General features: G+C 38.0%; 1 protein-coding gene across 7 annotated transcripts in view; it reads right to left on the reverse strand.

Annotated features, from left to right (window-relative positions):
• The window catches only part of arhgef3 (Rho guanine nucleotide exchange factor (GEF) 3), a 51,080-nt gene that overhangs the window by 32,593 nt on the left and 503 nt on the right, over window positions 1-17,984 (reverse strand). For 3 of the 7 annotated variants that reach the window (XM_055010397.1, XM_055010398.1, XM_055010396.1), the window contains exons 2-3: window positions 2,933-3,001; window positions 2,155-2,219 (exon numbers count right to left, since the gene is read on the reverse strand). In XM_055010397.1, the coding sequence (XP_054866372.1) occupies window positions 2,155-2,219; window positions 2,933-3,001 (134 nt within the window). Of the gene's footprint in view, window positions 1-912; window positions 2,105-2,154; window positions 2,220-2,932; window positions 3,002-17,984 lie in introns of those variants that run through there. The other 4 variants (XM_055010400.1, XM_055010399.1, XM_055010402.1 and 1 more) reach the window with 3 other exon arrangements.

Raw genomic sequence — 17,984 nt, forward strand, 5'->3', positions numbered from 1 at the left:
TTCTTTTAGCTGATTTTGGAGAGATGAAACGCCATCTCTAGGATGTTCATCAGAGCTGCAGAGTCATTAGTTGTAGTTACTCTCTTCCAGGTCTGACACCAACAGGTTCTACTCTTCTTCAGTTCTTCAGGCTAATTTCTGTTTCCTTTCAGTTGGATAAAAATCTGTTTTTATTTTAGAAAGCTGCAGGGAGCACTTTGAAATAGAGGTGAGTGGACAATGACCATGGGGGGATGTTTTTTTGCATTCATCATTATAAAAATAACTGTGCAAAAAATGTAGTGTAAAAATGCATCTTTAAAGAGCGTTTTGTATTTCAGTGACAGAAGTATTGACCAAACTGTCAAAAATGAACAGTGTTTAAGGAGGATATCCCTCACACTGGGATTTCATCGGCACCCCAGATGCTTCCTTGACCCACAGAAAACCTACCCAGGAATTAGTCTGATTCTTAGACCCTGTGAGCTTTTACAACCCCATCTTCATTCCAGATGTGGACGACCATATACAGCACCTAACCTTTGTTCTAAACCTACCAACTTCTGAAAAAGTTAGTCTGGAGTATTGCATTAGCGATACTGGTCCTGTACTTGCTTGGTATTGGATTGATACCAAATCTTGCAGTTTCACACACCACTACTTTTAAATGTTCCACTCATCCAACATCTCTCCAAAATCAAAGACCAAAGAAAAAGTCCAAAAACTGAAGACACGTTTGTGGATCAGAAGTGTTTCTCCTATTAAGATTTTGATAGTTTAACTACATTTTGCATTTTACATTTTCTTTAACTTCGTTCACACCTCAAGCCTCGAGCATGACGGAGGTACTGTCGGTTTATGTTTAAACTGAATCAAATGTGAATCTGTTCATTGCCGAAATGCATGCTGGGATACATTGGGAATCAAACTCACCCGATAGTAAACAAACAGACAGCAGCCCATCATGAGGACCAGCTCTGCTCCTCAAACACAAGCTTTAGTGAACTCTTTCTGCTGATCCTCTTCTTTCTTCTTCTCCTGTTCCTCCAGGAAACTTTCACCCCAAAGTCACATCAGCTCTCCTTTCTCCTCCTCACATGCCAGCCAACATCTCCTTTCTTCCTCTTCACAGTCACATTGCTTCCACCTCCTTCCTTCTCCTTTAATTTTCACACTTTGCTCTCCTCCTTGTCTTGCAGCTTGTTCCTCCAGCTTGTTCTTCACCTCCTCAGCCTCAGCCTGAGCCTCCTGAGCTTCACCACCTCCCTGAGTGGATCTACAGACCCTCAGGAACAGGAACCCTTCACAATGTGTGTGTCCACTCAGTTCCCATTGGACAAACAGGACGTGACGGTTGTCAGGGGAAACACGCCGTCTATAATTAGGAGCTACAGGAGACACGGCGACATCGGCGGTACAAACAGCGACACAAATAACTCCGATTTACAAGAGTCATGCCAAGTAAACAAAACGTCCAACAATAGTGTTTGAGATGTGATCGATTTGTTGTTGTCAGAAAACGCTGCTGCACTCAAACACATGACAGAAAATTCCTTTAAATGGCAACTATCTTTATGTTAATGTGCATCATATACTGTAAAACCCAATCAGTGTTCTAACCCTCTGAGCTTCATGCTAGCTCATAGACTGTATATAAAGAGCTAGGATCACTAGGCTAATGACTAGCATTCCTTGATTCATCAGTAATATCTATCTAGTCACTAGCATTCCTAAATCTGGCTTTGGAAATTGTCCATTTCAGTGTATAGCCTACTTCTTTCTACTCCTTTTCAGACCTTTTATAATTTTCGACATATTAATTAAGTTTTTCAAATAAACTGAATTGAGTATTTGGTGTACATGTTTTCTTATCATTTCACTGGATACTCCTTAGTTTTCTTCTTATTATTTGTTACATGTTTGAAAGAATCTATTGTGTCCTCGTCACCAGCATCTCTGGGTTAGTAAGTATGATTCTGAGTCTGCCACATCGGTAAGGAACATTAAAGAGAATTTAACACACAGTTCATAAATTCAGATGCACATTGTTGTTTTCTACATCAGATTTTTTTAAAATAAGAGTATTGGCTCATTGTGTATCCTCTTATAATGGAGTCCCATCACAGCAGCTGTGATGCAGTGAATGACAGAAATGTGTTCATAGTCGGTTCTTACCCCTCTGAGGGACCAACCGTCTGCAGAGAAGAGAGAAGGAGGAAGTTTTCTCCTGCAGCGTCGACCTTAGGGAGAAATAAAATAGAAAATAGAAATAAAATAAGATAAAAATAGTTAAAAAATAAACGTGATATGCAAATGCTGGCATCTTGTGCAACACTGTCAAAATATTACTATTTCTAGATATAGCAGGTGAGTCAGTAATTTAGTAGCCTGATGTGGATAGAAACTGTTTGCTTTCACACTCATGTAGCATCTGAAGTGTGAAGAGTGTGTGCTGTGGGAGGGTGTGGTATTTTAAAATAAATGCAGTCGATTAAAATGCACTTCACTTTTATATACTCTAAATCCAGGTTTTAAATGAGCATTCCTTTTTTACTTTACATTTTCTATTGATTAACATCTTTATTGTCTATTTTTTTACTTATTTATGGATTTCATGTATACTTAAATGAGTGTAAAGACACACAGAATTTATATGCAGTCTGAAATTCTCAACTGTGGTTGAATAAAGATTACTTTGCAGTGAACAAATATTTTGTTACTTGTACACTGAAGCAGATGTGGCTCCAGTTTGAGTTGGAGCAGAGCTCCACCAGCTGCTTTCTTCTGGTCAGTGCACCCTGAACAAACCCTGAAGCAGACTCCCAACCAGGTGCTACTCGTGAATTTGGGGAGATTCTAAAGTAGCTAGGATAAATTATATTTAAAAAAAATATCAAATTATCACATAGTAAATGATATGGTACATGTGGATTAAAGAACACAACAAACTGACCAAAACCAAACACCAGCAGCTGTCCTCCAGCCAGAGCTGCTGCAGAGAATGGAAACAGGCGACAGAGCGCTGAAAAAATGATGGATGCATATGTCAAACCTGCACAAGTCTACTGGAAAAATATTAATTTCTATAATTAATACTGTTACTACACTTCAGAACTAATTTGATAGAGCTACAAAAGATTAAACTGTAAAATAGTTTAATCTCAAGATTTTTTTTTACAAATTGCAGAAGAAACAGAAAGTCAAAGACATAATGTCACCATACCACATTTAAAATGAAAAAACAACAAACACATTCAAGAACACAGAAATCTGGAACATTTTCCAGTGAAATACTCACTAACAAATGCACGATTTCCCCGTTTGAGTTGTGCTAAACTTCAGCGACCAAAGGAGGAGGATGTATTCATTCAAATTTATTATAGATTGTTAAATGAAACAATATATGTTTTATGTGTTTCAATATATCACATTTGTAATGTGTTTTAAAAGATAGCACACTGTAAAAAAAAAAAATCCAGAAAAATATGCAAGCAAGGGTGCCAGAAAAAAAAATTAAAAACCACAGGAATATTGTAATATTCATACTCAGCAAACTGCAAAAATAATGGCAAATATTTAAAATACTGATAGTTTTTAGCAGATTTAGCTAAAAACACATACATAAAAAGTGTAATTTTACAGTCACACACTGTCAAAGAATGAATTACTATTGCAATAAAATACATGTTTTTGACGTGCTTGTGTTTTTATCACTTTATTTTTTTCATCTTTTATTAATACTTTTTTTCTTTGATTTCATTTGACATTAGCTGCAATTTACAAACCAGGATAAATTTCTAAAACAACAGTCAAAATTATATTTATCACTGTTTAATACTTAATATACAAAACTTTTCTTTCAAATAACAGCCATATCTGTAAAAAATATTGATATTTCTGTTGACATAAATACAGTAAAAACCTTGTAATTTTATGGTCAAAACAAACTTTTTATTTATTTATATATATATATGTGTGTGTGTGTGTGTGTGCGTGTGCGTGTGTAAATAAATAAATAAAATTTAAAGAAATGCAGATTTCTGATATGGACTTTTTTTCTTTTACAGCTGTGATGTGTGTATGTGTACTTCTATTTTATTTTTTACATTTTTTTTTACAGTTAACGTAGATTAATTCAGTTTTCTGCAATTTTGCTAGCTATTATCTGCAATTTAACTGAAAATTGTTCAGGACATTACAGTTCAAAACTGATTTTTTTTTCACGGTGTCTCTGCCTGTTGTGAACAGACTCAGCAGTGCTGATGTGTTTCCTTCCTCTTTCACCTCAGGAAACACCAACAACCTCCACAGTCCAGTTTCTAACTTTACCTCTATCAGGTGACAGCCTCTGGAGCTTTCTGACTGGGTGGTTCTTACAGCAGTGCACTCTGGGACTGTTGTCTTTAATGTTGTTGGGATGTCTGAACTCTTCCTACCAAAAATACAGCTTGAATAAATGGTCAAAACTATAAATAATGTCCACATCAAAAACTCTGAATTTCTACGGATAGCAATTTGCTCTTTTGCAACTGACTGAAAATGATGCAGTTTTACTGTATTTAAATCAGCAAAAAATTTTATTTTATAGATATTTGGCTTTATTTGAAAGGAAGAATATATATATATATATATATATATATATATATATATATATATATATATATATATATATATATATATATATATATATATATATATATATATATATATATATATATATATATATATATATACTACCAGTCAAAAGCTTTAGAACACCCCAATTTTTCCAGTTTCTTTAAAATTGAAATTCAAGTAGTTCAAGTCCAATGAATACCTTTAAATGGTACAAAGGTAAGTGGTGAACTGCCAGAGGTTAAAAAAAAAGGTAAGGTTACCTAAAACTGAAAAATAATGTACATTTCAGAATTGCACAAAAAGGCCTTTTTCAGGGAACAGAAATAGATTAACAATTTAAAGCTGTTCAGCAGAAATGGAGGTCGATGAAGCCTTGAAAGTTGGTGCTACTAAATCCTACAGGTGTCCCAACTTTTCTAGATTCCTTCCACCCCCCTCTGTCTGCATAAAGTAGTGTTGGAACACATCGTGGAACCCTCCAGAACATTATTTGAACAGGACTGTACTGCAGAAAGTAGTGTGTTGCTATAAAATGGAGATGAAAAGACAATTAACAATAGAAGAGAGACAGACCATCATAACACTTATAAATGTAGGTCTTTCCTACAGAGAACTTATGAAGAAAGTCAAGGTGTCAGTCAGTCCAGTTTTCTTCACCATCAAAAGGCTCAGAAACTGGAGAAACTCTGACAGGAAGAAGTCTGGAAGAACCAAAGCCACAACAGAATCAGAAGACAAGTTTGTGAGTCAACAGCTTGGTGATAGGAGCTCAGAGGACAACAGCTTCAATCAGCTTCATAGTGATCATAGGAATAAGTCTCAGTTTCAACTGTGAAGAGAATACTTGGAGTTGCAGCAGAAAGCTGTTGCTACGACATCAGAATCAGAAAAAGAGGCTGGACTGGACCATGAAACACCACCAATGGATTACTGAAGACTGGAAGAAGGTATTATGGACTGATGCATCAAAATTCAAATCTTTGGTTCATCAGCAGGATCTTTGTAGCCGTCCAGTAGGAGAAAGGATGGTTCCTCAGTGTGGGACATCAACTGTCCAACATGGAGGAGGAAGTGTGATGGTCTGGGGCTGTTCTGCTGGATCCAGGGTCGGTTCTTGTACAGAGTGAGAGGAACCCTGAACCTAAACGGCTACCACAGCATTCTGCAGCTCCATGTAGAACCTTCTGGTATGTTCTAGTTGGTCAGTGGTTCATCCTACAGCAGATAATGACCCAGAACATAAGAACCAGAACTACCTTAGGAACAAAGAACCAGATGGTGAGCTTGAAAACATGGAGTAGCAGCACAGTCTCCAGACTTAAACCCCATGGAGCTGGTTTGGGATGAACTGGACAGAAGAGTGAAAGCAAAGCAACCTACAAGAACCACACATTTATGGGAACTTCTGCTACAGAGTTGGAAGAACTTTCTGAAGAATATTTGATTTTCATTGTGGAAAGAATGCCATGAGTGTGTTCAGCTGTTATATCTGCCAAAGGTGGTACTTTGATGAGTCAGAAGTTTAGAATACATTTTGGTTTTGATTTTTTTTAACTTCATTTGTTTATTTGTTCTCTGCTTTCATTTCAGAGAACAATGAGACATTAATATGCAGAATTTCCAATAAAAAGCTGGAAAAATTGGGGCGTTCTAAAAATTTTTAACCGGTAGTGTACATTAAAGATTTTAAAAAAAATAATGAATACATTTGTAAAGTGTTATTTTACAGATCTTACTTGTCTTGTTAAATTACACATAATGAAATAAAATCCCAGAAAATAAGTAGTAATTCAAAGTTGACTGACAACAAACTAACATAAAAAAACGAACAAACAGAGCATATGACCATAAAATTAAACTATTTTACTATGTTTAGAGAAGCCAAAAAATCTAATTATTTTATAGATATTTGCCATCATTTTTGCTGTTTTTGAGCATAACAGAATTCCACAGATTTTTTATGTAATGTTTCTGCCACCTTTGCTGCCAGATTTTCACCTTTTTTTGTTGATTAAGTTTTTACAGTGAACCGCAATATTTGAAGCATACACTTCTGAATGTTAATTCACATTATTTTTTAAAGCATCCTCACTTCACCTTTAACTCCTAACCTTTTTTACATTTCTGTAAGTGATCACTCTAAACGGCAGCAGCTGCACCTCATCTCCAGCTCTGATGTCAGTGGGTTTGGTTCAAGCCATAAAATCACCAAACAAAGGCCAAAGGAAAATTTGCATAACATCTGCCAGCAGGAAAATAGGAAAGAGCTGCACAACAACCAGTTGGACTCATCCACACTGCATGATGGGAAATGGTGTCTGGTCACTGATTTTTCTCTTCTTTTTGGGCTGGATTGTATTGTAGGACAATTTGATACCACTATATAGAGAAATGCACAACAACAAACAAAAAAACACACTAAAGAGGAAGAGGAAGATCTGAGTTTGATTCACAATTTGTTGCTAGCAGATGCTAATTGGACGTCAACAAACGTGTTCATGTTTCCATCTGATCAAAGCTGTGTAAACATGTGTGTGTGTGTGTGTGTGTGTGTGTGTGAAGTGTGTGTGTGTGTGTGTGTGTGTGTGTGTGTGTGTGTGTGTGTGTGTGTGTGTGTGTGTGTGTGTGTGTGTGTGTGTGTGTGTGTGGGTGTGTGTGTGAAGTGTGTGACTCATTCATTCCTGGGACTTGCAGTGCTTTTTTTCCAGTAGAACAAATCATCCCACCCTGTATGTACTCACACTAACACGTTGTGTTTCCAGAGGACATTACAGCGACTGACGTTCATTTCCTTGTTACTGACTCGAACCCTCACCGTGACCCTCACACTGAACTGGATCTACAGGAACATATATCCACATAGGGGTGTGTTTGGCTGCAGGCCGCCTCAGTCTCTCTGCTCTCGTTCAGTCTTTCACCCCTCATCTGTTTTCAATATCTCTCTCTTTCTCAGCGAACATCCAGTTTTAAGACACAAACAAGGTGCTCAGAAAGAAGCAGACTGTGGTGAAACTAACTCTGACTCTTAGGAGACATTTTAAAGATATTTTAAAGATTCTCTGAAGACGTTACATATTTATCAGACTGTCAACAAATCCCATTAAATTCACCCAAACAAACGAGTTGGTCCTCAGGTTTGATGTGCAGTTTCTGGGCGATTTTTGGTCCTGTCACATTTTTATTTACTGTGGGCTCGTTTTTCATGGCAATATACACTCACCGGCCACTTTATTAGGGACACCTCTTCAGTTGCTTGTTAACATAAATATCTATTCAGCCAATCACATGACCACAACTCAATGCATTGAAGCATGTAGATGTGGTCAAGACAACCTGCTGAAGTTCAAACTGAGCATCAGAATGGGGAAGAAAGGGGATTTAAGGGACTTTGAACATGACATGGTTGTTGGTGTCAGACGGGCTGGTCTGAGTATTTCACAAACTGCTGATCTACTGGGATTTTCACACACAACCATCTCTAGGGTTTACAGAAAATGGTCTGAAAAAGAGAAAATATCCAGTGAGCAGCAGTTGTGTGAATGAAAATGACTTGTTGATGTGAGAAGTCAGAGGAGAATGGACAGACTGGCAACAGTAACTCAAATAACCACTGGTTACAACCAAGGAATGCAGAATACCATCTCTGAACCACAACACATCCAACCTTGAAGAAGATGTTCTACAGCAGCAGAAGACCACACCAGGTGTCACTCCTGTCAGCTAAGAACAGGAAACTGAGGCTACAATTCACCCAGACTCACCAAAACTGGACAATAGAAGACTGGAAAAACGTTGCCTGGTCTGATGAGTCTCCATTTCAGCTGCAACATTCAGATAGTCAGAATTTAGCGTAAACAACATGAAAGCATGGATCCATCCTGCCTTGTATCAACGGTTCAGGCTGCTGCTGGTGGTGTAATGGTGTGGGGGAGATTTTCTTTGCTCACTTTGGGCCTCTTAGTACCAACTGATCATGGTTTAAACACCTCAGCCTACCTGAGTATTGTTGCTAACCATGTCCATCCCTTTATGACCACAGTGAACCATCTTCTGATGGCTACTTCCAACAGGATAATGCATCATGTCACAAAGCTCAAATCATCTCAAACTAGTCTCTTGAACATGACGATGAGTTCTCTGTACTCCAATGGCCTCCACAGTCACCAGATCTCAGTCCAATAGAACCTTTGGGATGTGGTGGAACGGGAGATTCACATCATGGATGTTCAGCCGACAAATCTGCAGCAACTGCAGGATGCTATCATGTCAATATTCACCAAAATCTCTGAGGAATGTTTCCACCACCTTGTTGATAATATGACACCAAGAATTAAGGCAGCTTTGAAGGCAAAAGGGGGTCCAACCTTTTGCTAGTAAAAGGTGTACCTAATAAAGTGGTCAGTGAGTGTATATCATCAGTCTTAAGATCTGAACCTGAAACTTGTCTTCACAAGGACACAAACACACTCATGCCTGGAGCAGACAGGTACAGGGTTAGTCTCCACAGTAACCAGATAAATGGCTCTGACACATTAATACACTGCCTCATTTTACAATCACACATTTAACACCAACAAACATTTATTGCATTTATTGTACCACTGAGCACTTGTTCAGTGGTACAATAAATGCAAATCATGTGATCTTCTAAATGGACCCATAAAAACACTGTGTTGTTAGGCAGGTGAAATGAAATCATTTCCTGCTGCAGAAAAAGCTGAACATGGTGTGAGGGCATCATTCAGGAAACAGCAGAGGAAGTGCTGCTCCACCTGCCAGCTGAAACTATCTCCAACAAACAGCTGATCTCTGCTCAAACTTCAACCAACTCTTCAGAAACTACATGAGGAGATTATAACTCATTTTATACCATTTTGTTTCATTTTGGGGAAATATGATAAGCAGATCTGACTGTTAGCTTAGCTTAGCATAAAGACTGCAAACAGCCTGGCTCTGTTCATTTGCCTAACAGAACCTGTGCCAGATTATTTCTTAATCAGAAACAGTTACTTACTTTGCACATTCAAAGCTTTATGGGAGAGTGGCAAATAGAAAACCACTAGTTCAAAAAGATCATTTTAAATCTCGACTACAGTTCACCACAAGGCATGAAGTCAACCTGAAGAAAACAAAAACTGAGCCTTTTGGCTATCAGACTAGACATTCTATTCAGCAGGTACTAAACACTGCACATCATCCTTTTTTTCCCCCGAGTTCGAAAGGAAACAAGATGGTGTGCTCAGTTTTTGGATTTTCTTGGAGGAGTAAGAGGAGGAAATGGAGTGTAAAAGGCCATTGCTACCATTGCTCAGTGGAGTTCTACCTGTGGAGCAACAGAGCCAAACAGATATTGTTTCCTCCCAACAGGAGTCTCTGATCTCACTGAGCTCTATAAAACTGCTGGGATGTTTAGACATGATATTCTGGAGGAATTACTACAGAGGAGACATAGAGGGAGATGAGCTGGAGTAAAAAGAACAGGAGGAAGAAGGAGAGTTTGGAGAGATGCTTATAGACCGGCTCTTCCATCTGCTATCATGGAAATGTTGGCTCTATGGGTGATAAGAAGAAGAAGCTGGAGACACTCATCAGGAGCCAAAGACTCTACCAGGAAAGCAGCCTCATGTTTTATACAGAAACATGGCTGAAAGACTGTATTACTGAGAATAACAGCAGAGACAGAGGCTTCCAGACTACATGAGCAGTAAGAGGAGAGGTGGAGGACTTGCTCTGCTTGTGATGGTGGAACCCTGCTGTAACACGTTACCATCACAGAACAGATCTATAGCAGGACACTGAACTGTTAGCAGTTAGTCTGAGATCATACTATCTGCCACGGAGTTCACTGTGATCATCTCCATTGTTGTTTACATTCCTCCTACTGCACATGCTCAGACTGGAGAGACCAGGTCCACCATCTCCTCCACCCTCCTAATCCTCCAACCCAGACTTCTACCTCCATCCTCTCCAGCTTGTCCTTCCCCTACCAGCTCTATACCTCCATCAGCTCAGTCCCACCTCACCTCAATCCTCCTTCTCTCTTCTCCGGTGTCTTAGTTGTCTAGGTTAACATGCTACTGTTACAAATTATTTTCCTATTAAGGATCAATAAAGTAGATATTCTATTCTATTCTATTCTATTCTATTCTATTCTATTCTATTCTATTCTATTCTATTCTATTCTATTCTATTCTATTCTATTCTATTCTATTCTATCACAAACACACCATGCCCACCATGAAGCATGGTGGTGGCAGCATCATGGTATGGGGCTACTTCTCACCAGCAGGAATAAATGATGGAAGACAACCTGATTCAGTCTGCAGGAGATCTGAAATTTGTTTTACAGCAGACTGATTCAAAGCTTACAGGAAAACCACACAAATGGTTTAAAGACAACAAGGTGGATGTTCTGGAGTGGCCGAGCCCAGATCTCCAAATGAAAACTTGCTGTATTCAAACATCCAAAAGTAGCACAATAGTCTGACACTTTGTTTGCAAAACATTGCTCTGATCAGGTTTTCACTGTTCTGGATGGCTGCCGACATTTGAACTGATCAGCACTGAAAATCACCACACAAACTCATGCACCTAAACGCCTCATTGAACCAGTGGAGCAGCATACTGCAGTGGAAACGTGGTGATTAGACGAGGAAACAAAGCAGCAGAACAAACATCAACTGAACAACATCTTCATTGTCCACTGGCAGCAGCAGAACCACATTCCTTTACAGATGGAGTCATCTCACAGCCACAAAACCTGTCTGCGTTCAGACTCTGCATGCATTACAGCAGCTTCCAACAGGAAAACGGGTCAATTTCAGTTTACTGCTGTCTGCACTGAGGAAAAAAATCCCAAAAAGAAACAGAAAATCTGGCAGAAACAAAATATGTAAAAAACAAAAAAATACGGGAATATTGTAACATTAAAAATGTAAAAGGACAAACAAAAAGCAAACAGTGCGAATATCTGTAAAATATTGATGTTTTTAGCGTTAAACTATAATTTTATGTCAAGAGACATTCAAGAACAATTCATTTTTTGTAAAAACATAGACTTTTGTTCCATTTTGCTTATTTTTTTATAGTCAACATGTAAGTTGATTATTTTTTCTATGATTTTACTAGATGCTACCTGTAATTTAACAAACAGGGAGATCTATAAATAACAGTTAATAAAACTGTTTTTCATTTTTCAATCCATAACATACATAATTATTCTTTCAATTACCAGCAAATATTGACTTTTTTACCAACTTAGAAAAGTTTTAAAAAAATTTGAATTTTTCCACCTAAACAATTCAAAGTTTTGTCCTGTTTTTTAGGTTAACATGTGATATTTCTTTTCTGTGAATTTACTAGTTATTTTCTGTCACTTTATAAAATAAGAAAATCAATTAAATAATAGTGCATTGTTTAAAAAATAGTTTCAAACTCTCTCCTCTGCTTTTCTACCATTTTCTGTTGTCACTAATTGTTTATAATCATATGAATATTTTTACCCAATTTAAATTCAACAGTCATTTATGAAACAAAAAGGAAATATTTGCAAATGTATTCTTCATTTATGTAAATGTGTTCTTTCTATGACAACAAAAATGTTAAAAATAAGGTTGTTCCCAATTATAGGGTTGCGCTGTTGTTTTACACTAGATATTTAAATTCGGTTTATTTTTTTTTTGTAATATTATCAATATTTAAATGGTATTTTCAAAAAAATATGGCAAAAACATGGACAGTTGCATTCAAAATTATTCAATCCCCCTGACATTTTTGATGTTCTGGCAAAATGAGCAACATTACAGCTGCAGGCCACTAAACCATATAAGAGGTGAACAGTTAGTTTATTGAAATATCAATCAAGATTTAATTCAAAATCCATCCAAAATTTCTACTTTTTTTTTTTTTTTTAAACAAGAAACAGGTTGTAAAATGATTCAACCCTCTATAAACAATGCTGGTAAATACAGATAATTGCAGTACAACTCAAATACCATCCACCTGTATGTCTACATTTAGAGGTTAATCCAATGTGACACATGCTGAACATTGAGTAATACTCATGCCTATAAAATGGGGACACTTTGTGTCAATCCTCCCCATACGCCTCTAGTAGCACCATGGTTCAGACCAGAGAGATGTCCTGAAGTTTAGAGAGAAGATAGTTGCTTTGCACAAGAAAGGAAACGGGTCCAAGTAGATATTGAAGCTCTTGAATGTTCCCAGAGACACTGTTGGAAGCATCATTGGTAAGTTCAAAGCCACCGGTTCTGTGGCTACGCTACATGGTCGTGCTCGAAAAAAGAAGCTGTCGGCAAGAACATCAAGATTCCTGCAGAGACAGATGGACAAGAACCCTCGGCTTACTGCCGAAGACCTGCTGAAAGAGGAGCTGATGTTTCTGTGGACACACTCCATGCTGAAGGGCTTAATGCCAGATCCCCGAGACGGACACCACTTCTGAAGACACACCACAAGAAAAATGGTCTCCAGTCTGCTAGAACCAACCTATCCATGCCACAGAAGTTCTGGGAGACGGTTCTATGGACTGATGAGACCAAACTAGAGCTCATTGTCCTATGGATCAGAGGAATGTCTGGGAGGAAGAACGAGGCCTATGAGGAGAAGAACACCCTGCCTACTGTGGAGCATGGTGGTGGATCTGGGATGCTGTGGAGGTGTTCTGCTTCTAATGGAACCAGGAATCTCCAACGTATTGAAGGCACCATGGATTCAGGAAGTACCAGGATATTCTGGACAAGAACGTCACTCAGTCCGTGAAAGAGTTGAAGCTTGGGTGTAATTGGACATTCCAGCGAGACAACGACCCCAAACACACATCAGAACCAACAAAGGCTGGTTAGAGAAGAATGCGTGGAAGGTTCTAGAGTGGACATCACAATCTCCAGACTGAAACCCAGTGGAGAACCTGTGGTGGAGCTGAAGAAAGCTGCTGCAGCACATAGACCTGAGAACATCCTGAGCTGGAGACCATCGCCCACGAAGAATGGGCTAAAACTCCCAAGGAGCTGCCAGAAGCTTGTTGGAGACGATACCTCCGTCTACAGCAGGTCATTGGAGCTAAAGGCTGCTGAAGATACAGCCTCATAGCTGAAGATACAGCCTCATAGGAGCTGAAGATACAGCCTCATAGAGCTGAAGATACAGCCTCATAGAGCTGAAGATACAGCCTTATAGGAGCTGAAGATACAGCCTCATAGGAGCTGAAGATACAGCCTCATAGCTGAAGATACAGCCTCATAGAGCTGAAGATACAGCCTCATAGGAGCTGAAGATACAGCCTCATAGGAGCTGAAGATACAGCCTCATAGCTGAAGATACAGCCTCATAGGAGCTGAAGATACAGCCTCATAGGAGCTGAAGATACAGCCTCATAGGAGCTGAAGATACAGCCTCATAGCTGAAGATACAGCCTCATACAGCTGAAGATACAGCCTCATAGGAGCTGAAGATACAGCCTCATAGGAGCTGAAGATACAGCCTCATAGCTGAAGATCCAGCCTCATATTAGCTGAAGATACAGCCTCATAGCTGAAGATCCAGCCTCATAGGAGCTGAAGATACAGCCTCATGGGAGCTGAAGATACAGCCTCATATTAGCTGAAGATACAGCTTCATAGCTGAAGATACAGCCTCATAGCTGAAGATCCAGCCTCATAGGAGCTGAAGATACAGCCTCATGGGAGCTGAAGATACAGCCTCATATTAGCTGAAGATACAGCTTCATAGCTGAAGATACAGCCTCATAGCTGAAGATACAGCCTCATAGCTGAAGATACAGCCTCATAGAGCTGAAGATACAGCCTCATATTAGCTGAAGATACAGCCTCATAGCTGAAGATACAGCCTCATAGAGCTGAAGATACAGCCTCATAGCTGAAGATACAGCCTCATAGCTGAAGATACAGCCTCATAGGAGCTGAAGATACAGCCTCATAGCTGAAGATACAGCCTCATATTAGCTGAAGATACAGCCTCATAGCTGAAGATACAGCCTCATAGAGCTGAAGATACAGCCTCATAGCTGAAGATACAGCCTCATATTAGCTGAAGATACAGCTTCATATTAGCTGAAGATACAGCTTCATAGCTGAAGATACAGCCTCATAGGAGCTGAAGATACAGCCTCATAGCTGAAGATACAGCCTCATAGAGCTGAAGATACAGCCTCATAGCTGAAGATACAGCCTCATAGAGCTGAAGATACAGCCTCATAGCTGAAGATACAGCCTCATATTAGCTGAAGATACAGCTTCATATTAGCTGAAGATACAGCTTCATAGCTGAAGATACAGCTTCATAGCTGAAGATACAGCCTCATACAGCTGAAGATACAGCCTCATAGGAGCTGAAGATACAGCCTCATAGAGCTGAAGATACAGCCTCATATTAGCTGAAGATACAGCCTCATAGCTGAAGATACAGCCTCATAGGGGGTGGAATCATTCTGCAACCTACTTTTTGTAAAAAAGTTGAAGTTTTGAATGGATTATCAATTAAATCTTGAGTTTTGCTTTGGTATTATGTTTCAGTGAACTAACTGTTCACCTCTTATATGATTTATTAGTCACCTACAGGTGGAATGTTACTCATTTTGCCAGAATGTCAAAAACGTCAGGGGGGTTGAATAATTTTGCATGCAACTATAGCATAAAAAAGGAGAAAATTCTCTAAATGTAGAGATTTTTACAGTGTATCCAAGGCCCAAACTGAGCACACTATCAGAGGATCAATACTGAGAAACAGAAGAGCTGCTCCATCACATGTTAAATTAGTAAACTAGGAACATGAGACTTCAATCAGGAAAAGTCCCATCAAAAGAAGATTGTCTAGTAACACTAAACACTAAACAGCTAAGACTTTTTCCATCATGGTCAGCAGATGATGATGGAAAAAGTCGCATTGGAAGGGTGCATGTAAGAGAATAACAGGATGGAGAATGATAGCACAGTGGATCAAACCCACAGTGGACCAGACCCACAGTGGACCAGTCTGCAGGCCATATTCAGGTCTACAGGTGGACGCTGGCATTGAATGGACTCTGACTGAAGTGAAGCTGTTTGTTCAGAAACATGCAGTGACCTCTGCTTTGTGCAGCAACATTCAAAAGATGGAAAATGACCCAAACACCTCTAAAAGCTTTGAAAAACAAAACACTCCTGTAAATTAAAGTGTGAAAATCTAGCATTAAGGGTACCAGAAACAACATGTTCAAAAACTGTAAGAACGGGAGAAAATAATGGCCCAACACATCCGTGACTGCACTGACCTGACCACTTTCAGATCACTCCTCACCTGTTCACAACTGCTTTTAAAACATAATTTATTTATATGATGTGTTTTATGACTTGTTTTATGATGCTCCTCTGTTTTAATGTTTGCTGATTTTACAATGTAACTATGTAAAGTGTCTTTGAGTACTTTGAAAAGCGCCATACAAATAAAATCTATTATTATATTATTATTTAAATACAGCCAAAAATAGTGTCATTCATTTTATCTTCAATTGTTGCAAAAATATAAACCAATATTTAGAAAAATATACATTTTTGATGAGGAAATTATTTAGTCAGTTTGACCGGTTTTGTTTGGAGTAAATTTTACGGTTACCATTGTAAAAGTAAAATTACCAGATTTTTCTTTTATGCTGACATATTTTACAGTTTTAACCATTTTTTTACAGTCAACATGTAAATCAATACTTTTTCTCCTCTGAATTTAGTAGATATTATCTATGATTTGAAAAAAATGTGGGAAAACTGTAAAATAAGAGCAAATGGTTGAAAAATGACAGATAAAAATTGTTAAAAACTTCTTTTTTACAGTGTAAGAACCAAAGAAGAGCACGGAGTCATGGACCTTTCTCCACGGAATGTTCAATGAAACATCATGTCGGCTTACCATGTGGAGCCTCACTCACAGGTTTTATCACAAAACAATGATTTTATGGAGTAACTGGTCATCAAATTGCAGGGAAATAAGAATATTTAATCTGCAGAGTGGATAAATAAAAGGAAATGCGAGTGCTTCTGCCTCTAATCAAGCAGCTTCATCAGCTGACTTTGAGCTGAAGAACAAATTAACATCACTCCACACCAAACTGTCCAGACAGCAGCCTCTCTACACAACACCACGGTTATTTGGTGAGTTTGATAAATTCAGGACATTAGTGTGAAGCGACGCTTCAAAGCTCAGGCCTTTAATGTTCAGGTTAGAATCAGTTCGTCAGCTGGAGTTCTGTCATCAGATTGGATTAAATCTTGAAAATGGGTTATTCGAAAGACAAAAAAGGATTCTAAAATTGGATTAGATCATGTAGTCCAGTCTTGGTTTAGACTGGATCAATCATTCAGTACATGCTGTCTGGACTGAGAAGCCTATGATCCATGGATGAATGGATTCAGGAATCTAATAAAACTTTTAAATTGGCCCAATAATACACTATTTGTATCATGTAGTAAACAGCATTTTTTGCCTTTGATTTATTGAACTGTGAGAGACAAAGCAGACATTAATTTATTAATTTGCTCTGAGGCTTTTCAGTGCAGTAAAGTAAGAGATCATTTGACAGGAAAAAAAAATGCCAAAAACAAGACATAAAGCTACAAAAACAAGACACAAAACAACAAAAACGAGACACAAAATGACAAAACGACACAAAATGACAGAAACAAGACACAAAATGACAAAAACAATACATAAAGCTACAAAAACAAGACACAAAACAACAAAAACGAGACACAAAATGACAAAAGCAAGACACAAAATGACAAAAACAATACATAAAGCTACAAATACAAGACACAAAATGACACAAACAAGACACAAAATGACAGAAATGAGACACAAAATGACAAAAACAAGACACAAAATGACAGAAACGAGACACAAAATGACAAAAACAATACATAAAGCTACAAAAACAAGACACAAAATGACACAAACAAGACACAAAATGACACAAACAAGACAGGAAACGACAAAAATATCAACAGGTTATGCTAACATGTTGTGGGACACACGTTCCATGTATAAGAATTATTATTTAAAATATTATGTTGATTAAAAAACGTTACCACAATTACAGGAGACATGAATGAAAAAATAATACCCAAAAAAAGATGTAAATTTCATTTTAACTGTTTAACTGTTGTATTTGAGATTCAGTTTGGTCATCAGGGGTGTGGGACAAGAGAAACATTTCATTTTAGAGATAACTCCAGACTTATTTATTATTTAAAAAATATTTTCCAACATTTTTTTCTCCTAGTTTTATTTTTATTTTTTAGATTTGATCTCAGGACAAGAACATTTACACAACAACTGTATGTTTTAGGATTTTGGATTATTGTAAATTTGATGAGTGG

Source organism: Amphiprion ocellaris, chromosome 5 (genome assembly GCF_022539595.1).
Source record: "Amphiprion ocellaris isolate individual 3 ecotype Okinawa chromosome 5, ASM2253959v1, whole genome shotgun sequence".
Lineage (NCBI taxonomy): Eukaryota > Metazoa > Chordata > Actinopteri > Pomacentridae > Amphiprion > Amphiprion ocellaris.